The sequence below is a fragment of the Bombus affinis genome, chromosome 7 (assembly GCF_024516045.1).
Source record: "Bombus affinis isolate iyBomAffi1 chromosome 7, iyBomAffi1.2, whole genome shotgun sequence".
NCBI lineage: Eukaryota > Metazoa > Arthropoda > Insecta > Hymenoptera > Apidae > Bombus > Bombus affinis.
Genome location: NC_066350.1, coordinates 16,575,486 through 16,601,719, shown reverse-complemented (window position 1 = coordinate 16,601,719; position 26,234 = coordinate 16,575,486). Strand labels below are relative to the sequence as shown.

The 26,234-nt window shown below is 36.8% G+C and overlaps 1 protein-coding gene across 2 annotated transcripts in view; it reads left to right on the top strand.

The window, feature by feature from the left end:
* The window catches only part of LOC126918834 (synaptotagmin-5-like), a 99,648-nt gene that overhangs the window by 21,533 nt on the left and 51,881 nt on the right, over positions 1-26,234 (top strand). For both annotated transcript variants that reach the window (XM_050727257.1, XM_050727255.1), the window contains exon 2: positions 5,422-5,779. In XM_050727257.1, the coding sequence (XP_050583214.1) occupies positions 5,513-5,779 (267 nt within the window). In that variant the 5' untranslated portion in view covers positions 5,422-5,512. The remainder of the gene's footprint in view (positions 1-5,421; positions 5,780-26,234) is intronic.

The following is a 26,234-nucleotide window of genomic DNA, read 5'->3' as shown; positions in this document are numbered from 1 at the left end:
TGATGGAAAATTTTTATTTCGCTCTTCAAAGTATATTTATTCAATTTCAAATGAAATTCAAATGAAATTTAACATTTCAGATATATTTGATGTGGGCAATTAATTATGCCACTCAATCATTTAAAATCTAATGTAATAAGTGCTTACATGATTATTTAAATACATTTTTTAATTATTATAAAATACAAATTATACAAACCATTATAAAATTAATATAAAATGCAATTGATCGATTTTTTAACAGACAACCCTATTAAGGATTATTTCAATAAAAAGAGCTCATTCCGACATTTAAAGAAGAACGATAGACGGAAAGAAATTAACACGAAGCAAAACAGTTGGGTATTTTATAAATCTTACAAGAAAAAGATTATGTTTCTTCGATGATTATCTTGAACGTTTACGTCTCCTGATTCTTTCTTCATCTCCATCATTTTTCCGCGTTGCAATTCTTGTTTGTAATATGTATCGTAATAAATGTTCTTGCAGATATCTTGCCATCAAATTCGACAAGAACCTCGACCATTCTTTTTCATTAAGTCGAGAATCTCGTTGATGCTCAATTTCGTCGGTCCCTTTCGATCACGTTTCTCCAATTTCTCCCCTGAAGAAAGTCTTCCGCGATCGCGTGTATACTTTTCTTTATTTCTTGCAATTCTAACAAGATTATAATCCGATAGACATCGTCTGCATAGTACGCGTGTCTAAATTCAAACGAATCTCATGAATTTGTTAAAACTGTCTTAAAACTGTCTTAAAACTGTCAGGAATATCGAGCTTCGATTAATCGCCGCTGTTGCACAGCGAATATTAATCACGTTTATGAGAACGCAGAGGAGGTGGATTAAGATTCACATACTCTATCAAAAGAAGAGGAGAACGCAGAGAAGATAGATTAAAATTCACATATTCTGGCAAAATTGATCGTTCTTAGTGTAATTCTATCTTTGAAAAGATTAAGCCATATGGCTATGTCGGTACTATACGGTGGAACTGCATTTATATAACCGAAGGCCATATACATATGGCAGGAATCTATGTTCAAACTGATTATTCTCACCATCTATATTTTCTCCTTCAAATAATAGGATTTATAATTATGTTCAGACAAACATTTTCATCAGCAAGAATTAGTCTAATTCCGATGAATGATTTTCTACTGTCCATTTTTACTGTATTTTAACTATATTTTTAAAAGACAATAGCTTTCTCCTATCTATATTTTCTGGGAACATTTTAACATGGAAAGATTAAAGTTATTCGATAGCATCCAAACTCAATTTCCACTTATTTACATAACACAATGATAGGAGTCGCATATCCATAGATATAGTTTAATTTGGCGTATCATGAATGACATTGAACTTCCCTTGCAGCCCCTATGCAATAATTTCCCTTGCTTGGCCTTAAAAATAGAGAGTTGAGCACATTCGAAAATATGCATATTAACAACTGAAAATAGGTCAGCCTGTATTTGTGTTGCCCCACATCCTATCGATTTCACCAGCTTCTCATTTGTTAACAATTTGCGACATATCCGTGTATTGTACGTACATATGTATCGCAAATACTGAAGTTATCTTACCGCGTAAAATATTTCACTTTTGGAGAACAATATTTTGGAAAATCGAAACGTGTTTTAATCAATCAATCAACAGCTTTACGTGACAAGAGGAAAGGTAGGATGATTGCGTACTATTCATTGATCATGTTAGCATTTTAATATGCTTCGCGATAGCGAAGAAGCGACTATGTAATCACCGCCTCGATGTAAATGTGAAAACGTGGCCAATCAAAGGATTAATCGATGAGAGGACTCTATGGATCGTACGATCGACGCTATTGCATATGCATGTTAGTCGATCGGTTCGTGCACGTTGTTTCAACCGTTCGCGGAGAGACGCGATCGCGAGATAACGCGTCAACGAGAGTCGTAAATTCTCGTTACGATTGAACAATCGACGCCGCAAACTGATTGATCCCCTATTTCTATTATGAGAATAAAGGTGATTGGAGTGAGTGTATACGAGAAACGACACTTGATTTGTTAACAAAAAGTTTAATAATAAGTAAAGAAGCAACAATTTCAGTCAAAGATCAAACGATTAACAATTAAGACGAAAATATAACAATTAAGGTTTTGTTAGTGGTTGCTTATAACGAGACCTTTCGTACTTCGCAGCTTGAGACAGACTGACTGATTCTTCTGTTCGAAATCACGGATTCTTTCCTTTGTTGCCCTTCGATATCCCTACTACACACGCGTTTATTAGATGTATCGCGGCGGTCGCCGCGTATGCGTTCTTCCGAGAATTCGGCGAAAGAAACGTAGAGATATCGATGGTACATTGGGCATGTCGGTATTGCGCTTTAACAGCATAGCTCTTTGTACCGCGAAGCCGTTGGAAACGTTCCGTGGTCGATGTCGCCACAAATTAAAGTTTCCTTGAACACTTGATTAGAGAGATGATTAGTAAACCGTAACACACGTGAACAGCCCGTACAGCTGACTTAATGAATTATTATCCACTTTTAAATAACGCTCGGTTGTTTGTTTCTATCGTTAAAAAAGTTCTTCTAAAATTGGAATCTTTTTTTTTTTTTTTTTTTTTTTTGTTTCGTTCGAATCTAGATAAAACATTTTACATTTCCTGCTCGAGTGTCTTCTATGTTCTTCGATCAGCTTTTCAATTTTTCCTCTATTCCAGTCTATTTTATTCTTTCCTTCTATATCTTCCTAGATTCCACGATCTTCTTATTCACGAGATGCACCATTTTCCTTTTTATTATCATACGTTGATTCAGGCTAGGCGTCACAGTAAGATAAGCCATCGCCATAGCAACTGAATAGATTAATCCACGGTTTACGCACCGTGACGCAGGAGCAAGATGTCAACTTGAAAGTTCAACGAGCTAGCCAAAAGCCCCGCGTTGTCGGATTGTGCATGTGCGTGCTGGACGAAGCTGTTGGTTCTACTCGACTGGGAAATTGCACGATGAGCGTCACGATTCAATGACTAAAATGGATGGCACGAGATAGAAACTCAGATCCCTGAAGTTCGAGCGATAACGAGAACACACCAATTTCCAAGCTAGTCCATAACTTTTAACCATTTATAATTAAATTCATACAATGATCGTGAAATGAACGGCTAGTCAAAGATATATATATATTCTTTAATGAAGAAAATTTTTTTAAATTTTGTACAGATATCTACAATTAAGATTAAGTGCACCACACAAACATACAAATATGTACATGTGTCTGTATATGTATATTTGTACGCTATATATCTACGTATATATATACATGTATATGCAAATGTATATGTCATACACACATATATATGTCGGAGATGAAAGAACACCGGAACCTTCCCTTTGGAACTTTGGGAAGATCCCTTAATACTGTAATGTAGATCTCACTATAGTGGTATTAAGAAATTGTTGTCATTCGATCTGACTGTATTTATTTGAGATTTATGATAGTGAGCTCGGGCTCGAGGCGACAATCAGTCGCCGAACGTAGCCGCGGTCAAGGGATGAACGTTTTGTCTAACAAAGGCATGAAGTTGTGGCGGCACTCGACAAGCCAAATACCACCACTCGACACTAACTAGTGTCGGACGACGGCAGCGCAGTGGTTAACGTCTTGAATATGTAAAAAACCTGGAATTAATGAACAAAGATTTAAAATATCATGTAAAAAAAAATATGTAAAAAACCTGGAATTAATAAACAAAGATTAAAAAAAAAAGTGGTTAACGTCTTAGGTTGCGGACGTTCGGAACCCGGGTTCGAATCCCGGCGACCGGAGTCCGATTTTACTTCCACGCACCAAAAAAAACGGAGGAAAAATCAGCAGTACCCCGGCAGCGACATCTACAGCCCCTAGCGACAATCACTCCGGACGAGGCCCAACTACTACAACTATCACGCTAGTCCAATATATATACACCTATCACGTACACCTCAGAGTATTCTATAGCTCTCCTTAAAAGAAATAGTTGTAGCGGCACGCGACAGTAAACATTCCAACGGTTTCTGTCCCGTGGCTCGCCACACGCAGACCCTATTCTTCGGGTAAGATGATCGCCAGATGTCAACGCACCTCCACAGTATATGTTTAGCTAACCTGAGGACCCGTTATAAATCTTAAGTTTCAATTATATAAAGTCCTTCAAACAGACAAATAGTCTTTGTCCCAACTACGGGAAGATAAGAGAAATCTATCCTTCCACGAACGACGCTTCCCGCTAGCAACTTTCCCTCAAGGGCTATTAGCATCTTTTTCTAACCACCGATATGAAGATTGACCAATTAGCAGCAACGCCAATTTCCCTCACCTTCCGAACGAAGGCTTTCCTCGACGAATCCGAGAATCTCGTGTCCTTAGACACACCCCATATGTTATAGTTTTCCTCGGTGGCATCATCGTAACGCAACGATTACGACGAAATGTATAATATGTTGGCACGCGTATTAAACTGTTTTCATCGTTCTTGCTTCTTTCTTTTTTTCCTCGCGTAGTTGATGTTGACCAATAAACTTTGACCTTTGGAGCCTCGGCACGCTTCGGTAATTCCCATTCTATGTTCATTCTTCCCCGAAGCAAGTTAGTAAAATGAACGCCGATCATTCGGACGATTCCAGGAGCAACATGGAATAAATATGCATGAGGTTGAAAAGTTTAAAAAGAAATATATACCTGAATACGCGTGGAGAGCGGTAAAGTAGCTGGGAATATTTTACAGTGATTTAATTCATAGCGGCTTAATGATAATTTTAAGTGGGTAACCGTGTTCCACTCTCTTTATTCTTTTATTATCCGAAGCTTCGGATACTCTTGCTAAATACACAATGTGACGCGAAGAACGCGTGGTGCAAAATCAGTTAAAAATGTAGAGCATAATTTTTTAATTGATCCCTCGTTTCCGTGAAAATTGAATGTGAAGATTAATTCTTGGCAAAATACCTGTGAATTCGTTCGGACTTTAAGTGAAAGAATTTTATTGTAGATTTCCAATTTGTATTTAGACATAAAATAACTTTTTATTCGCTAATGCTATGCTTACCTATATCAGCGTATTACCTGTATTCCAAATTTCGTTACGATATATCATACCGTACTATTCAAACCGTATAAATGTGAAACTTAGTATCTATTCAAATGATCCCAAATCATTCTCGAACAAATAAACTTTCATCTTTAAGATTGCAAGAGGCAGGAACACGCCGCACGTGTCACGTAACTTTACAGAAAAATCTCTTAAAAATGTACTATGTTTCGGTAGCAATAACGAATGCCAACGAATTTCCAGAAGGAAAAGTAGGGAAAGTATAACGTGACAACGAGTACGATCCAATCAAACTAGTGTTGGAAGCTTCCTTCTTCGTTCTAATGGGACCAACCTTTTTCAGATCTCAGGCTGAAGAGAATCTAACTGGCGGCAACAGTTCAGAAAGGAGGAAAAATCGAGCGAAAAGTGCGATAAGAAAAGAGGGAGGAGATATGGTTTCCTCGGCGATCTTCGGTGCGGCCGCTGGAACTGGCTTGGCCTTGTTCGTCGCAATGACGATAGTGGTGTATCGATATTACGCGGTGAGACGAAAGGGAAAATACTGGAGCAGTCTGGATCGTTGGCCAGATCCACCGGGCACGAAGAAATCGGAAACACGACAAGAAGGCTGTTCGGAGCATTGTCACGACGTCTCCGCGTCACACGTGCTCAATTGTTGGCGAAAACAGCAGAAGAATTATCATGCGGTGCAGACTACGGTATGTAAGATATGCTTCTCTATATGAATCGCTATACGTGCCTCGAATAAAAATTACGAAGTTGCCTTGTTATATAGGAAAATAGACATTTTTCTCTAGCTCTTTTATTTCATAAATTTTATAAATCGTATGTTTGATTTTATAAATATTTTTATCGCGGGATATTCGTTCGTAGATTAACGCGATAAATTAAAAAAAAATATGTTGAATCATAGTTGTTACAATATTAAATTTTTGTAGTAGTTCGCTCTTGTAAAATTTAGAATTTTGTCTAATATCTGCGAAATTATTAGTGACTAGTTAATTGAAGCAGCTAATTTTTATAACCGTCTATTCCGCTTGATTAAGATTTATTCTGATCACATGTCGAGAATATCATCGATACACGAGGTATTATAGGTTGGCTATACTCTATATATAAGTTTGATGCGATCTAGCACGTTAAATACCACGCACAAGTTTCCCCTAACTTATATCTATGGCATAAAATTGCGTGGGATAGTTTTATAACTATGTAGATGCTGTATCGCGTAATTTGAAATATTACTTCAAGTAATGCGAAATTTCATGCCCTCAAGACAAAACTTGGCTTAATAAAAGGATCGAAAAGTATCTCTCTCTCTTTTTTTTTTATTTTTAATAAGAAATAAGAAATTTTACTTCTTTATATTATTGCATGATAAATTTACAAGAATATTTGTCAATTATATTTTTATATAATTCTCGTAATTTTGTAAAAGAAACTTTTAAAGTACCACGTAAACTTTCAAGTTGATAAATCTCGTGACCAGCCAGACACAGAGCTTCATTAGTACAATTCTTCTTAATCTTATTTTCCACTACTTGCGTTAAGTCTTAAATAGTCTGACGCGAAGCTTCGTTAATACAATTCTACTCTAAGTAGATAAGCTTGTGATTAGTCAGACACGGCGTTTCGTACAATGGTACAATTCATTTTAATTTCAGTTTCTACTTACTACTTTAGGTAGACAAATTTTATGGCTAATTAGACGGAAATACTTTGTAAAATAGTTTTCTCTTCTCCGCCCAATCTGCAGTAATCAATAATCATAAGGTACCATTAATAAACATTATAAAAATCAATTAGTTCCAAATGATAGCATTAAATTGGTATTTTTCCATATTCAATTTTATATTCTTTTTAATTTCTTCTTTAAATTTAAAATATAAATCGCGCTGACCTAATTAGATATAGAAAGACGACTGAAAGTTTCGTCAACTTGTCGACCGATCGATGAGTAATAGATCTTTAATGACACTGTTCTTAATTCATTTGCAGTTAGATCACTCGACGTGCAAAAAAAATTAACCATTAATTAATGGTCTCGGTATTATTTGACCAACGTCAACATACTTGGAGTCGTTCTGAACCGTTGCGTAATTACCCAACTGTTTATATTAGCTTAATAGCATGAACCGTTACTTTCAGTGCAGTAATACACCCGTATAATCTTTGTCCGGAACACATACACATCATTACATGTGCATTATAGTTTGCCATATTCTCAAACGCTAACACATCGATCGACTAACATATCGGATGTATGAAAAATTAACTTGTATCCATAACATTCTAATTAGGTTTTTCCGGCTTCTACAGAAAAATGGAAAAACGTTTAATTTGCAAATTCTACCAATTCTTTATACATTAAATTTTACGATTGTGTTATTTCCTACTTTTATTTAAACATTTATATATATAGTCGAATAATTCACGACTCGATGAGAAATTATTAAATTATACGAATTTGATAATAATGATTCGTTGCATAACGCGTACGATAACTGTTCGAAATCCTATTAGTAACTGTTATCGATTGAACTACATGCTCTGCTAATTACTTAACAGTCGGCTACTAATTTAAGGAAAATTGATTGTTGGCACGATGCGAAGGTATAATTGTTTCAATGTCAACCGTGCGCGTTCAGTTCTAAGATCAAAGGTATCCAGGATAACTCTAACAATTGCTCTTTAAAAATCGCTGTGTTTGATTGATGCCGGATGATTTCTCGTATTCGTACAATTTATTTGTAAAATAATTTTTTAACCATTTATTGTTGTTAGTTATAAATTGATAAAAATGTCTTTGTTTTTAATATAAACAAACATTTAATTTAGTATCATCGATATTATATAATGTAAAGGTATTATATGATATAAAGGTACCAATATTTTGATCTATTATGGAAAAGTATGCTTATAAAATAGAAAAATATTTTACTAAACTGTAATTATATTATGTCTCTATAAAATAATGACGAAAAAGGAAAACGATCGTGTAATAAAATAAACGTGTGTATGTCAATTCATTTATAAAACTCGTAAAGAACGTTTTTCCGAGGCAGCGCGTACGGAGGTCACTCGTCAAAAATAATTTTTAGACTCGTTAGTAACAGCCACGTGGCTGTTGTGTACGTGTCAGCTTGTTAGCATGTAGTTTCGTTACAGAGAAATCCATGTATGTGTCAGCGGAAAATCTCGCTGCTAGAGCATATTTATTTTAATCAGTATGTGTACATACAGAAATTTAATTGAAAAGAGCATCGTGAATACTTTAATTGTAATACGTATTTAGGGTTTATTCGTACAGTATCGATAAATACAAAATTTCTAGTAGAATTATATATCACCTTTGATTCTAGGCATTCCGATAATTTTTAGTTTTTCAATGTTTATAGAATTCTTGATAAGCAATCAATGTTTAATTATTTTAATTTGATTTGTATCTTTTAATTCTATTTTAATTTTCGTTTCATTTTTTAAATTTAATTTTCATTTCATTTTATTTTATTCCTCTTTATTTATTCTGTGGATAAAGTACAGGCTTATAAAACTGTTTGGGAAAATACCGACAAAGCAGGGTCGGTAAAAATTTTAAGTAATCGATAAGTTCTTAGAGAGAACTTGTCGTTTCGATGTAGGTAAAACAGATAGCCAGTATTTTATGTTGTTTCTCTAGTGATAACGTCGATATCCTTCTTATCACTTATTGGTTATAAAATCAACCACTGAGAGAGAGAGAGAGAGAGAGAGAGAGAGAGAGAGAGAGAGAGAGAGAGAGAGGACTGTCTTGAGGATTGAAGGTACAGACGAGGTTGAAAGTATGGACTTACCATCTTATGGAACTTTATATTTACCATTGATTATCTAGCCTGTGTTTTGTATTCTATGTTCTAAAGTACCAACGATGAACAAGAAACACATATTACTCATCTTCGCTTCTCCCTTTATCGATGATCGATATTTATTTTTCGACTCTGGATAAATTTTATCACGAAGTGGTGTATATTACAACAGAATTTCTTTACACAATTTAACTCAAAATACGTAAATTCTCCATCTATCATTCTACTTGTTGTTAAATATTAAAAATACCATACATTTCTCATATATTTGAAATGAATAAATTTAACCGAAGATTGAAATTAAATTTTCTTCTGCTACCTAAAACTTTCCGCGGCTTAAAATTCTGTTAATAATTCTATATTCAAACAAACTAAACTAAGTCATTATAATTCATAATAATAATAATAATAACACAAAATTCATATAATAATAAGAAATAAACAATTATACACGAATTTCAGTAATAACTAACACCTTTTAATTGCTTCTTATCGCATAAGGATTATTTTCTCATCGAATCTGAACGAAAAATGATATTACTTGTCGTGGGACAAACGAAGTTTCTGTTCGAACGATCGATCAAACGACAGTTGTTCACGGACATTTAATGGCACACCAAGGAAATCCATGTTCTCGAGACAGTGAGAAACAGAGCAACAATTTACTCCTCGCGTTGCGTCCATCAGTTTGACGCTGAAACTTCTCGCGAAAATCTATTAACTTACGCTATATTGCGCTCAATTCATGGAAATTTCGCACGATAAACCGATTAAGACTCGTCGCTCGTGCGCAGCTTACGTATGACCTTCCGCTTTTCGATTCGACAAAGTCCGCTTACAAGTACCGATCGTTGCGAATGTAACTCGCGAAAATGGACTCGGCAAGGATGCAGAAAAATAAGCGCGGGGAAACATAGTATATCGCCATTGCTTTTATTTTTCCCTGGCTTTAAAATTCACCCGGTTCGCTGTGTAATTTAACGAAATTCGTAATATCCTTTATCGTGTCTACTACCTGTACGCGCGCAGATACAGAAACTGGCCGTTCCAACCGGGAATCCAGAATATGGAATGTGGATCGATACAGCGCTCCACAACGATAGATATCGTGCCTTCGAAACGCCGCGTACACAGTACGAATGGCGAAAAGACGGCGCACAGGGATTCGCCTGGCCCGGATAGATTCCGAAATTTTTATTAGTTCCTCGATAGCTCCACCCGTGATGTTGCCTTTTGACAAAAAATAAGGAGAAAATTTGTCAAAAATATAGAGTCTTGCAGAACTTAGTCTAGCAAATAGCGGATTCTAGGTTTCTATGCTACGAAACTTACAAAAGTAACTGTATTTCACGTTTCATGGAAATAGACACTCGATATGATGATTTATACGAAATACGAAAGAAGTATTCTTCAAGTCACCATATCTATACGTAATCGAAATGTGTATCAACGTGAACATGTTTCAGCTCAAGTCAATGGAAACTTGAATTTCGCCTAATGGTGTAAATCGGTAAATGTATTGGGTTGGCAACTACTAAATGATTGCGGATTTTGTCATTAGATGGTATTGACAAAACCCGCAGTCACTTGGTTGCCAATCTAATACATCCATTGGAGGATGTTGCGTTTAAAAAATTGACGAGTGTAGGTGGCCGGCGTATCTCGTGGAATTTGTATCGTCGAAGCTGCCATGTTTTCAGGTATTAATAAAGAATCGTGGCCAGAAGCATATCACGTACGGGTGCTCGTACACAGACATGGTTTTATCGGGCGTAACATTTTTTCTTTTTTTTCTTTTTTTTCTTTTTATCGTTGTATGATTCTGATCGTAACTCTGTTTCTGTAGTAATACGTTTATAGTTTCTTGATAGCACGTGGCAATTCTACGTTCTCGTTTCACAAGCTGACACAGATAATCAGAGATATTTCGAAGTTGGCTCGGTTAGATAGATAGAAAAACTACAATTTCTTTACTTTTTTTTTTTTTTTTTTACTAATCTTTGCATTGATAATTTTGGATAAATGGACGACGAAAAAATCGAGCAAACTCGTTATACGATATTTCAAAATAGACAAGTATTTCTTCCGCTGTTATTTACGTTACATCTTATTAAATATTATTTACATCTTATTTGCAACACACGTTACAGTTGTGATAAAAAGGTCTATTTCGATACCTACGATGTTGTAAAAATTTTACGTCGCGTAGAAAGGAATAAAGAAGAGCATTTTACATGTGTCTGAAAGAGGTAATCGAAACATCGATATTTCAGTGTCTATAGTCGTTTCAAGGCTATAATGCCATAGGTCATCATAGGTCGTCTTGTATTGAAGATAAATGAAATGTTCCAATTTAATCGAGACGCCCTGTCTATCTCGTAATAATTAACATTGTATACAACTGTTGTTGTATACCGATAATATCAATAACTTAACATCGTAAAAGTATGTTTATTAAAGAATAGTTGAACGTATAATTGGACAACATAATTGCAAGATGATCATTTGGGAAGCGTGAATCGTATAATTAAGACAGAATGTACGGTTTTATATTGCGCGGTTTATTCCACGAATTTCACTTCATAACCAGGTTAATGTTTCGCGTAACCTGGCGCTATCACTAACAAGAAATTACTTGATCCTTGCTACACCAAGGAATCTCGATTCACTGGAATTTGCATTTTAATCGGACCCGATGCTTTTTCTTAATCGGCAGAGAACAACGCAATAAACCTTGTATAAGCCAGATTCTAGCTATATACACGTATACATAGCTTATATACGAGTAATTCTAAATACCGAATGAAATATCTTGTTTGTATTATAACTTAAATGATCCTTATCATGAAACCAGCAAATTAGACTAGCTTCATATCAATTTGACTAAGAAAAAAAAAAAGAACAAATTAATTGATTCTTTTTTTGATATTTTATTAATTAAGCAAATAAAATATGAAAATAGAATAAGAATTCGTCCAATGAAAATAATTAAAATGAGAATTTATGTATTTTTTTAATTTTATTTATAGAAATAATTTAATTATTTTATTATTATTATCAAGAATAATTATATTATGAAATTATAGATATAGAAAACATGTTCGAATATTATTTAAAAGATTATTTAAATTATTTATCATTTTATAAAAATGAATAATAAAACAGGTCACACGTTGCATTTCTATTGAAAATTATATATTAATCGACTATATAATATCATAAAAAATCCTGAAATTCCGTTAAGAACTAGTGAAACGTTTCTTGCTTTACAATCAGTGGGAATAGTAGTGCGGTTCTTTTCGTAGAAAAACATTTTTCATTTATGATCTGCTCGTTCAAATACTCGTACTGTGGACTCTCTTCTCGCGCTGTCGTAACTCCACTAGTTGCTTCTCGCAACAAACGTTCCGATAGCAAAGCACGCAAATCGTAGCCTGAATCGTTTCGATGCGGAGAAGTAAAAGAAGCAGTGGAAATGAAAGCGAAGTGAAAAGGAATTGCACGGTGAACTTGTTTCCCGGACGACACGTGTTCGTATTTATTTTTCTGGTGGTCGTAACCACAGGTCATTCAACGCGTTTTTTACCGATCTGTTTTTTACCATTTATGACCACCACCATCAGAGAGACAAACAGAGGCGTTTTCTCATAAATCTTTTATAAATGAACAATTCTTATATTCTATAAATGAAAATGAAAGAAAAATTGTTCGACGAAATCAAGCTAGTTTTACGATGAACAAGGAAGAAATAACGATATAATAAAATAGCGAAGATAAACAGAGTTAATCGCGTGGATAATTGATATAAAGATATATGTCGAGTTCTCATTGGGGTTAGGGACGTGTAACGAATCTTCATTTGGATTAGCCATTGTTGTTATACAATATAGATGATATTTAATGGTACAAATATGATTATTGCCGAATTTGACAAGTAACCGTGGCGATCAGATACTCGAGATGCTAATAACAATGATCTTAGGTTCAATAACGAATCCACGATCAATAGGATAGGAAATGCGTTTTCTTCCAAAGTCGAAGTCGAACTGAACTTACTTGTCCACAGTACAAGTAGAACTTAACTAACTGCCCTCAGTACAAATGAAACTGCACTTGTATACTATTCCCTGCACCTCTCTGTACATCCAGGTCAACTATATTTTTAATGAGAGCTATGCAACTACTCCATACCTCTGTTTGGTGGAAACGTCCATCCCGTGACCGTGGCTACGTTCAGCGACCAGATGTGTCACTTCGAGCCCAAGCCTACTATCATAAATCACGGGCAAACGATGATCAGATTATATCATAAACAACTACTTTTAAGTTTTATTATTTAAATACAGCTATAATAAAATGTCGGCGAAAATATTGGGGATTTTTCCAAAATTCCAAAAGAAAGGCCCCGATGTTCTTTCATCTCCGACATATATATATATATATATAAATTAGGAATCGATTCTCATTTGCTGTGAAAATATGTGTTCGCTAAAGTTAAACTAAGTTTGCAACAAAAGGAAACGCTGTTAGCGTCTAATGAGATTGAAGAAACAGATAAAAGTATCCTTTTGTAGATTCCCTTTATAAATACATATTGCGAAAAAATCTTTATATTCTACAAGAAAAGGAAAGAAGAAAAAAAAAAGAACGAAGCCAATAAAATTCAATTACCTTCACCAGGAAAACAAATACAGGGAAAAGAAATTATTAAGCCGATATATAATTTATTATAAAAAAAAGTCATCGACCAAAATCAGTGGATTCTTTTCACAAGAAAACGACATTTATTTAATAAAATGGCAAGTATCCATTAAAGATTATCGTTCGTTCTTCTAAAAGTAATGAAATTTTCCAGTTTACGTAAAGAACCTGACCAGAGATAACAACATATCACGTGCATGCAACATGATAGTCTATCAAGAACCGAGTCGATCCGCCGGGAACTGAAGCAAATTTCGCTTTGAATTATTATTATTATTATTATTATTATTATTATTATCATTGCTTATATATTTATTTTTTACGTAGGATCAGTCGTCGCAGTATCCGGCGAAATTTATTTATATATTAGGTTGTCCGAAAAGTACATCTTTTACAACGACGCATATTTATACAAACATGAAACTTAATCTGTCGAACGTTGCGATTTTTATCTGGATAGAACAAAATGGATCATACGTAATTCGATAAAATAATGTAAAACGAAAAATGTGCATCCATTATTTCCTTATAAAAAGCGAAAGAAACTTATATATATATACCGATCTCTAAACGTCGCATCGATAAGAAAAATTGACAATTCCGAAACCGTCTACTTTGCTTCTATTTCGTTCTTCGTTTTCTATCCTTCTACATCATCCGCTATCGATCGATGAAAAGTTGAAAATGCAGATTACGACAGGGCCGGGTGACGGAAGTTTCTCGTTTAAAATTCCATACAACAGGGTAAGTACGACGAGACACGATGATCTATAATGCAAAAGCGTAGTTGGGAATGAGGCGCGAAAGAATCGAGACACGGCATACCACGCGTAAGCATGCACAGGTTACACGTGAAGCGCATACGTTGTGTTGCGCACCGAAGCGAAACGATTCCGACTGAGAGCAGGATTTTTCTTTCTCCGTTTGCCGTAGAATCGATCGAAGAAATTCCTGGTCTTTCGATCGCAATCGTGAAAATCAGAGAAACAGGGTCGTTGCAATGAAATTTTAGTACGTCCGTGGAGTCTCAAGGAGGATCGAAAAGTTGTCCGCTGGAAAGATTGGTCGGATATATGGCGCATTTGTTACGGAAGATTTCTTTGCTGTAACCTGTCATTGACGTACTATAATTCCAACAAGGAAGCTAACACTGTGATTTTTATACGCGTGGATTTTTATTCCGATGAATGCTATTGGATGTTCGCGCGTTTCGGTAAATTTAATATCGATCCCTAGTGAAGTAGAAATAAATTACCGATCTTGATAAAACTTGTCGTTTATTGGGAAGAAAATTTCAGGCTTTTTGCTAGAGCGTTCAATTGGTCGCGAACAGATCTGTGGATTTTCATTGAACAGCGTACTCGCGAAGAATTAAAACGTACAATTTTTCTGTCAAGTGCGTGTAAGGGAAACTCGACTGCGATCAGATAATATTTGCGCTCCATACGAGGAGTAAAGTTATTTCTTTATTGAATCTCGTTGTTTGAAATATTTCGTTTTCATGTGCCGATTATGTCACCGGTTGAAGTACGCGGAACGTTTTAAGCGGTGTTTCGCGTGGAAGTTAATTTCAGTAGGAAGATTAAAAACGTAGAAAGTAACAGCTTCTTCTACCGTTTCAACAGGGTCATTATGTTTCCGCATAATATTAAAAACATGTTAATACCGTGAACTTTAACGAGACAATGTTAATAGTAGGCCAGATTGGAATATAAACTTTGGCTGTTTGGCTGTGCAAAAAATGGATTACATTGAACCTTTTGTCGAATTTTCCAGCTGTAGTTTCGAGTTCTTTATTGCGAGCCATAAAATAATTAATAAAAAGTATATTTAGTCAATGTCGTACGTTCATGCAAAGATTTATATACTTGAAACTTTTCGAGAGAAGCGTAAATCCCTTATGAAACAGATTATGGTTATAATTAATATTACAAGAAATGTGGTTAATTTTTAACAAATAGTATAAAACAGTAATAAAAAGTAAATAAGTATAATCGTGTGTTGGACTCGGTAGAAATGAAAATTCCAATAAATTTTGCCAAAAGGCCATTCGAATGCCTTCGATAATTGCAAAAGCAGAAGATTAAAAATCAATTTGCCATTCTGACAAGTTGAAAGAAAGTTAAACTCTCCGAAAGCATATACTTAATACGTAGAAAGTTAAAGAAACTTCCAACTTATAGAATTATTAAATCAGAGTTGCCCCGCTGCAACAAACATCATCCCCGTGTCAAGAATTTCCAGAGTGGTAGGATTTTGCATGATACCTCTTAATCACTCTATCGCAACTGTTTCCAACTTCGTAATTAAAACGAGAATGTTTTGAACGATACAGTTCCGGGTAAAAGGACGTGCGGGGGCCGATTATAAAATTACCAGACGAACTACCTATCTACGTTCCTTTACTCTCGACTGCTTCGTCAAAAGTGTTCTCGTTCGTGCGGAACGCAGTTTCGTTACGTTTACGGGTTGCCGTGATGTTGCTTGAAAAATCGTTTAAACTCGTCGTTGCCAGCGATAAGTGGCTCGCGAAATTAGTGATAACTTCTGCGGAGAAATTTTCGAGTCGCCGGTATAGCTGCCTCCCTCTGTAATTTCCCGCGAGGTTTAATAACTTTATCCTCTGTTGTAAACGAAGCCGGAACGAGCTGAAGAGAGGACACGACCTTGACGCGCTACTTTGCTCGAGCAGGAAAGGATGGTTGACTCGGTCCCTTGACCTTCGGATCAATCTTTGCTGGAAAAATGAAATTTTCTTCCTGGTACCGCGGCACGAAGATTGAAAGTCACGAGAAGGGCTTGTGCGTTCATTGTGCGACCCGATTCTGTTATTGCTTCTCAAAGCCATAACCATAGTGATATTCATTAGGCAAAAATTGGTTTACCAGAGAAACTTGGGCTGATTTTTGAAATAAAGTTATTTTTCGAAATATTCCGTATAAACTCTGATTAATTATAATTAATTTGTTAGACCGTTTCGTAAGCTCCATTGTTCGTTTCATTATCTAGCTTCGGTGAAGCATCGTTCCTTTGTACTTGTCGAAACCATATCGTTTGCTAGTTGCCCATTCTCTTAATTGATATTTAAATCTAATTCTTTGATAGCCTGATGATAAAATAACAAAGGATAAATTCTTCTTCTTCTTCTTCTTCTTCTTCATCATCATTGTTATTAGTCTAAAGACTAAGCGATTTAAGAAATTATTGTTTATTTATCGCCAAGATTTCCTCACACCAGATATATGAAATACGTACTTTGAACTCCTTGTGGAAAATAAATAACAATGATTACGTTAAATATGATGACATTGAGATGTGGAATTTATGGTACTGTATTTGATACAGTTTGATAGTTGCCTTGGAATCTGTCTCGCGTTGCACAATGAGATTTAAACAATGACAGGATGATAATCGAAAGCTCGAATTAAGAACGCCGTACGCTTTACGAATTTCGTAAAAAATTCGTTGAACGGGGACATTCGTTGTTCGTTTTTGTTGCATCTAATTTTATTTAAGAGATCGTTTTATCTCTTCTTCTCAAAATAATTGTTCTTTATGTATTAGATGATTTCGTGCACTCGCAACAGGAGAAAATAAACTTTCGTTATTTTCGTAACAATTAATACCGCGGCGTCGGTGATAAACGAACGAACATAGGCGTACGTAATTAAACGTGCATTGTGAGAGCAGTAATGCTTGGTAAATTATGAAAGTTTCAGCAGGGTGAAGCGTTCGACAAGGCGAATGTTTAGTAATCGATGATAGATCTGGCAAGATCGACGAACGATAGTTTTTTCAACTCTGGAATTACCAGAACTCTTCTATATTCGCAACGATGCATTTTTAGAAATTTTCTATTAATATTAGATTTTTAAGAATCTTCTTTTTAAGAATTTAATTTTTAGAAATATTATAGTAAATAATTTTTATAAGATATACGGACAGAAGTCAGTTTTCTTTTTTCATATATTTCATATATTTCCTGTATCGTTTGACTCCTGTCATACAAATCTCGTACTTTATAGATTCCGGTAGTTTAAATAATATAACGTAATCCTTCAGCGCCAAACATCTTCCACTCTCCATAAAATAAAATAAAAAGATTCATCGTTCGTTTCTTTCGTTTCGTAAGGTGATAATAGATGAACAACAATTTCTGTTTTATATTATTTTATTGAATTAGCTATGATCCATTTCGTTTTATTTCTATTATTATTATCGTGCATAATTCAATAAACTAATATAAAACAAAAAACATTATTTCCTTATAAAACAAAAGAAACTTTTCGAACAATCTAATATATATATACCTTGTACTTGAAGTGTATACAGTCATATTTATCACCATATCATATATATATATATATATATATATATATATATATATATATATATATATATATATATATATAAACTGTATACGCTTCAAGTACAAGACGTTAAAGGATTGATCGTCGCTCAGATCTTACGCAGTGATTCGTGTAAACTGATCTTAGAAACGACCGACGTTTCCCACTTATGTATACGTTTCGACTTAAGCGGATTATACAGCGTAATAAACATTCATAAAGGCGAAGTACTACGGAGGGAAATCTTCGACGACGGAAGTCGAGATGCTCGTATGAAAATTCAGATGCGAATTAAGCTTAATGATCGAGCGGAAAATTGGGTTACGTTGGGTTGGGTTACGTGAAAAGACGTTCATCAGCCAGTGGAGTAATAAATGCCCATACAAATTCTCGTCGAGTTCGTTATCCAGCGATAGTTGGATCGATATACGCGTATTCCAGGACGATGATGTTCGATATTCAATGAACGGAAAGTCAAGTTTCTCGATCGCCACGTATCTTCGTCCTCGTCGTCGAGAGGAAATTAAAGAAACAAATTAGAAAAATCAGACTGATTTTATATCAGGCTCTACCGATCGACCTTGGTCTTTATCAAAATTTAACACGAGAAGGATGTAAACAAAAATTCAAGAAGAAACAGCTAGACGGTGGAAGTAAACTAAGAGCGGATTATTTAGTTTACTTGGATGACCAGGCTGTAAAATATTTGTCAGAAATCGAATTTGGGTTAATTCGTATTCCTATAATGGATCGTGTTTAAACAAACGTATTAATCGTTATATGCCTGGACATATGTCGCGGCTAAAGATGACGCTTTCGAGCTTGCCGGTGTTCCGTGTACGTTAAAATTTCCAGTTGTCGAGAGATCGAAGCACACGCACGAGCACAAAGGCAAGTAGGCTAAGGGTGAGAGAAACCGTGGGGTAGATAAATAAATAGACGAAAACGTAGAGAACAACTTGCGGGGATATGTAATCCGGAACGAGGGAGGTTGAAAGGAGGAAGAAAGAAAGCCGAGGGATGAAAAGAGAAGGAGGCGTTAAGGGTGGAATTTGAAGGGGATTGAACGAAGGGGTGGAACGGCGAAGCGACAGCAACTGGTGAAAGAGAAGGATGGAACAAGGATACAGCGAGAATACGAGGAGAGAAGGTCGAAGAAAAGGCGCGGTGATAGAGAGGGAAAAAGGGTCGAGGAGGATTCCAGGAGCGTATCGAAGGGGAGAGTAACCTGTTGCGACGCACGCATACTCGCTCTCTGTCCTTCTTCGTTTAACCTCGCGGTTCACCCATTACACGTACACGCGAGAACGCACACAATGTTGCTGATGGCGAACACTCGTACATACCCCGATAGCTTTGTCTCCGTCTATCCGTTGGAAAAACGGAATAGATACCTCTTCGTCTTGCTTGTCGATGAGCGACTCCGTTCACCCTACCAACGGGATTCGACCACCACCCTCTGTCTCTGGCTACGATCCACGAATCGCCGTTTTCTGGTGGCAGACGAACCCTGGCGTAGGGAGCGCATACACGGTCGAGAGTAGTTTAGTCGCAGCCAGGCCACTACGCCAGCAGAATCGAGACGACGAGACTACGACTACGCACGATAAAAGAACGTTTAGAACACGCTTAGAACACGGTTAGAGTGGCGATATATGGCGGAAAACAGAGACAAATAGTACGTGGTGAGCGACGCACGTATCAAGCGCACCAAGGAGAGGACACACACACGCTTTCCGTCAGATAGAAGAAGATCCAGTCGCTATACCACCGGTTGATATCGAATCCAGCTGACCCGGTAAATTGTTTCTCAATAGTTGTTTATGGTTTGTCGGCGTTCGATCGCGTGATTTCAACGTGTCCCGATTTTATTCGAAGAAGGCAACTCGCGAAGTAGTACGGCTGGACGTTTGGTCGGACAAAGTGGCCGCGAGCTGCTTTGAACGGATTCGCGGAACATTCTGAATTGGATTTTGCGTCTCTTTGTTGGAAGTTTCTAAAATGTCTCCGGATATTGTCGATTTGCTGCGTATCGTTTTATCAGTGATGGCTTTTCCTTAAGTGCGTGTTTAACTGTTTTATACGCGGATAGGCGTTTTAGTAGAAGGAGACGTGCCCGGGCGGACAGAGGGTTGAACGTTTCGGCAGGATGTCGAATCAGCAGAGGGTTACTGAACCTCGTGAATCTGGACGATGACTGTGCTCAATTCGATGTAACGCGTTATAGTTGTTCGATGTAATGTGAGGACGTTTTATTCAGTTACGCTCGACGCGTCGAATTAATTGTGATTTCCGCTCGGCAGCAGAGAGCGGCGTTCATTCGTCCGCGAAATATACACGTATACGCGAGATGCGCCGATGAAATTCTGAATCGAGCTTCGTCCCAACCGAATCTACCGAAATTCTAACTTGGATCGAGTATCAAACAGAATTGTTACCACGGCATTGTTTCCATGGTTTTATTCCAAATTCATCGTAGCTGTTTCGTTCTTTCTATGCTCTAATAGTATCTCCCTATCGTTCGATATATATATATATAGTTATCGTATCCTTTGATGGAAGGAGAAGCAAATGGTGTGGCATTGTGAATTGTTAGGCTATTTAACCTGTTAACCGGATTCTTCTTTAACCAGAAACTTCTATAGTCAAGAATTTCGAAGACAAGAAAAACGTAAAACGAAAACAGAATAACGTAACTGAATAAAGAGATTACTATGTAGAAATGATTGACAATTCGAGTGGTGAATTCCTCGGTTAACAAATTATTTGATCGATTAATTGTAAGTTACGTTATATACTCGTGCAACGTATACGTAGCTATACGTAGCAATCATATTTGTCGAAATTTTTATTTAGATCGAACATCAAATAGAATTGTTTGGGTGGTTTTCTGTGACCTATCTATCGTCAAAAACGTCGGTACTCTTCAATATACAAATTTATCGTATCCTCTGGTGTAAAGAAAAGCAGCCTTGTCAATTGTACAGGAATGATCGGGCCACATAATTAATCGATTAATCGTGAATTATTTTCTTCCTACGTTCCAGTGGTGTCACGCGCGATCGATCACTCTTATCAGGTTTCTTTTTGTTCTGGAACAATTGCTTCTTCCATTGGGACGCTTGCCAACTTGGAACATTGATTGTACACGAGATTATCGATAGTTATTAAGGAACATGCACGTACAGGTTCGAGATGATGACTTTGCTAGAAAAGTCGGTAGAACAGAAGCAACAATTGAGAGTAAATATCGATTGTGAGCAGGTGGTGTGATCGGCCTCGCCATTTTTTCTCTCTGACGCTCCAACAGGAAAACAATTCAACGTTGTTTGACATTTCTCTTTCCGTCTTTGATACTTCCATTTCTGTTTCACCGATCAATTAATCCTTTTCGTTCTACTCGCCACGATATACACAGTGTCTTTCGTTTCTGCCAATATAGTAAGCAGAAATTATCAGTGAAAAGGAGAGAAAAATACTAATTTGGCTATAAGCGTCACGATGAATTTTGTTTTATTTTTTATTTTTCTTATGTTACAGTGATCGATTATAGCGATAGCGATAGATTATCGTATCGTATTCCTTCTGTTGAAATAATTTTCGTAATAAATCCACCTTTCGTGTATTCCGTTATGAAATATTTCCATATGAATTTCGAAACAAAACTGTTACAGTTAATCGGTGGATATAAATTTTACGTAAAATATCTTTTCTATTTATATTTGTGAATCGTGCTATTATTATTCATCGAAGGAACTAAAAGAGCACCTTGTATATTTGGCAAATTATCGATTGGTAATATCTTCCCGTAGAATATTTTAGAAGAAACGAAGGGAACTATTATACTCGAGCGTTAATTTCATACATCGTTTCCTTCGGAAAGGATCAAGTGCTCAAACTTAAACTCAAAGTAGAATTTGCTTGATTAATTTTGCAAATGGCTTTCGACGCAGGTGTAGTCTTTGAAGCTGTCGACGAATGAATTTTTTCTCGAAAGTTCCCTTTCTCCTGAGGTTACGTACTGCTCCTTACATTCTCCATTCTTGAGCCGCTTATAAGTTGCAAATTTCATCTAAAATTTAACGTGCAGCGCCTTATATCATGTAATGTATGGTGACGCGAATAACGAAATTAATGAGTATAAAACTGGTAAATCCAATAAAGTGCAGGCACAATATTAACGTATTGTAACCGGTATAAAAGAAAATTGCTAGAAATTTTGCAGATTTCATTGATATTAATGGCTGGAATTACGGAAATATTAGACAGTTTAATGAACATCAACGAATAGCTGAAATTTTATTTCAAGGCTTGCGATTAAAGAATAGCAGTGTACAATTTCTCGTTAAAATATCTCACCCTTTTTTATACCGAAGATATTGTAAGAATTAAAGGATCTCGTAAATTATAGAATTATCACCTTATATAAAAGGTAGAAGAAAAGTATTGGAAATAAAAATTACACAAATTTATACATATTTCTATAGACAGTTTATATGCTTCTTACATTAAAGAAACTTGCAAAAAAATTTCCCGTAAAGAGATTCATTTCTTTTTGAAAGATCACTCGCTGCACGGGAGAATCATTGATTTCGACTACTCGGAAAAGAATCGCCTTTACTCTACGTTCAGCTTTCGTTTGGAGTATCAACGGAGATATTCGTTCTTCTGTCGATTGTTCGAAAAATGTATAAAATCTACAAAAAAAAAAAAAAAAAAAAAAAAGATCTACATTCCTCCAGTGTAAAGAACTGGACTAGAACGGTTTAGCCTGACGAATCGATATCAATAGGCAAAGAAAAACGTAGTAAGTTATCAGCTGCGTCCTTGGCGACTCTACAGCGATTCAGTGGCAGGTTCGCTTAAGTAATTAAGGAATTTTGTTTGTAACTTGCTCGTTGGGAAGATGCAAGGTTGCATGGAAAGTGTATCTTCAAGCCTGTTTCAACTTGGCCAACTTTAAAGTATCGTCATCTCGACCCTCGTTTCTCTAGGTTTCCTTGCAAATTCATCCGCTTTAAATTTAACCTGAACGCATCAAAGGACACTGTTATCCTTCCATTAAAAAGCTACTGCTATGAAACTCGAACAAACAGAGAGAAAGGGGATGAGTTATATGGAGAAAAAATTGAAACGAACAAATGTTCCTCTTCTTCTGGATCATCCTTTACTTTCGAACATACAGTGGCTCACGAAATTATTTGGTCACCTTGGGCATAGAATATGTACTTTTACATATACATGCATATACAGTATATACATGTCTAATATACCATTTTTCCTGCCAATAATCTTACAAGAACAATGTTCGATATGAAAGTTAATTAGTCTTTGATTTGACACTATGTATTTTTGACTTGATAGGATTGTAACTAACGCCAAGGCGAATTTTACAACTTACTACACTATGACTGATCTTTACTATATGTATGTTACATAATATACACACAAACACGCATTTGGAAATTCCATTGACACTGTAACGAGACACTACAGTCACGATTGTATCGATAAAATTTGAAATCGACGTGAAAATGGATACAGAAGTTGCAGAACATTTACACGTGTCTCTAGCTAGCTAATAAAGCTAAGCTGATTAAGACATTTTGCTTGCAAGTTCTCGCTGGATGCACAAAAGCATTCGAGCGAGAATTTATGGGCGAACGCTCGATCTTCGTTTCAAATACAACACGAGGTTATGTCGTTGTTTTCATCTCGTCTTTCAATCTTCCTGCCATCGGCGTCCTTCGAAGTTTGTCACTGAGACTAATAAAAACCGAAGGCTAACGTCGCCAACTTTCCAAATTGCAATTTCACCCCTCGGCCCTCGTGTTTAGCGAAACGAATCTTAATTTCTCAACTTGGCAAGCGTCGAGAAGATTGATGGCAATCGTTGTTTTGAAGTGGCGCGTTATCTCTTCTTTTCCTTTTCTTCTTTTTGGGACGAGGCGGGGGAGGGGGGGGGGATTGGACGACGACGAATAAACCAAATTTGACAGTACTCCGTGTCGAGGTAGCGTATTTAAAAAATTTTTTATTCGAAATCCAAATTTATTAAAAATTTCTATAATTGAAGACGAAATAGTTTCATCGTATTGCTATAAATACTTAAACTTGTTCATCTAGAGGCAAGAGTTCCATAAGCAAGACATTAAAAAACCTAAAAAAAATTTCATAAAAAAAATTTCGAATTTTCGTATATTGAAATTGACAGATTCCAAGATCTCAGAATAGTTTGGTCGAAACACGTAGCTGTTAACAATAATCGCAAAATTTGTCGATATTATCCAACGAAGAGAAAGTTACAACGCGATCAATTTTTATATAGAGGAAAAATTCACGCACGTCTGCATTCGGTTGTTCTTCGGACATTCTTTCATCAGCCGAGTTAATCTCGCGTTTAATCTCGTCGAGGAAAGAAAACGGCAGTCGATGAAAATTCTAGGCTTGCGATTCGATACGCGTCACGTTTCACGGCGCTTCGTTCCTTAAAATGCCAGCGTGGCTGGTGAAAGAAAAATCATTAGGAAAATTCTCGTTAAATCTCCCTGCTAAACGCATCGAAGAATAGGATCGCGCAAAGTTGTTTCGATTGCTCTGTCTCCGCCGCGTTCAAGCTCAAGGCAGATGGAAATCCGAATGGAACTTGGACTTTCGTTTGAACAGAGTCCCTTCATTGGTGGTATTTTCTTCTCGTCTCGGGATAAAATCGTTTATTCCACGAAATCGTATCGAATGCATCCGACAGCTCTACCAACGAGAGTCCTTCTAGTCCTTAAACTCGTCAGACAGCCTAGTAGAATGATCCAGGCGAGAATTTCGATGCCGCTTTTCCCAAGAGATCTCGAACGATGCCATTAAAGGCTTCCATTTAATATTCGAAAGCCTAGCAACTCGTCGATTCTCTCTTCGAGATATCCCTCGCGTCCTGTTCGCATCGAAGACCAAGCAAACGATCCTCCGGCGCGATATCATGACATTTGCTTCCTGGCAAATGTCACGATACGTTATCCGCTCGGGAAAATTTCGACGATGGAACAGCGAACGCAAAACACACGGACAAAAACAAGGTCTACATTTTATCGCCGCGGTGACCTTACGTTCACGTTAGTCCAGGTTGAACGTCGGCTGTCGCTTTGTTGTACCTAACCTGATCGATCTCTGGCACGAAAGCGGATCGTTTCTTCGCCTCGAGACCGCGGCGAACACGCGAGGACCGACCGGCCGTCGTCGCAAGTGGAATTACCGTGACCTTTATCGAAGCGAACACGCGAGAAGAAGAAGAAGAAGAAGAAGAAGAAGAAGAAGAGGAGGAGGAGGAGGAGGAAGAAGAAGCGGAAAGCGCGGGGAAGAAGACGAAGAGGGGTCCCGGAGGACCCCGACGTCTTTTATTCTCGGCAAGTGGTATTGGACACCTTCGTCAAGGTGCCGGGAAAATTGTCAGAAGTACTGGGCGATGTCCTGGAGCTAGCATGTGGAGGGGGTGGCGGAGGAGGAGGCGGCGGTGGAAGCAGCGGAGGCGGAAGCGGCAGGGGCAGCGAGGCTGGCGGGAAATCTGGCAACTCGTCGATCGGAAACGCGGCGAGCAGGTTTGGGGTTGTCACCGGTGTGGCGACCATAAGAGACAAATGGGCTCAAAGGAGTCACAGATCACCGCTATCCTCCGTGGCCAATACCGACAGCGCCGACAGCACCACTTCCACCAGCTCGGAGGTCAGTACTTTTGTTCCGAATACTTTTTTTTTAACAGCAACGGAGCAGCTTTAAATTAGAGAATAGAATTTTTTTTATTGGAAATTCGTTGATCGGAAAGGTTGTTGAGTGACTTTTCATATACAAAGCCGTTGTTCAAATTCTTTTACTAAGAATTTATTCGAACTTTTAACGTGTTACGTGATACATTCTTTATACATAATTCGAATTGAAATATACATTTTCAACATAGGATATACATTGTTAGACTCTCGTTACAGCATCGATGAGATTTCACGGTGTTACACGCGAATACGTATCTATAGAAAATTTGCGGCAGTTATTTGAAAGAGTAGCAAACGGCAAAAAATTGTTCATCGGTTATAATGAAAAGAAATTGTTGAATCGTTTCGAGATGGCATCTCTTCCGAGCTCCCGTTTTATTATAATTTCTTTCGTCGTCCTCACATATTCGTTGATCTCGTTAAACGTAACTTTTTCCAAAGCTACACGAGAAACCTCTTAGCGTATAAAAAGCGGTAACAATGCTGTTTGTCATTATTAAT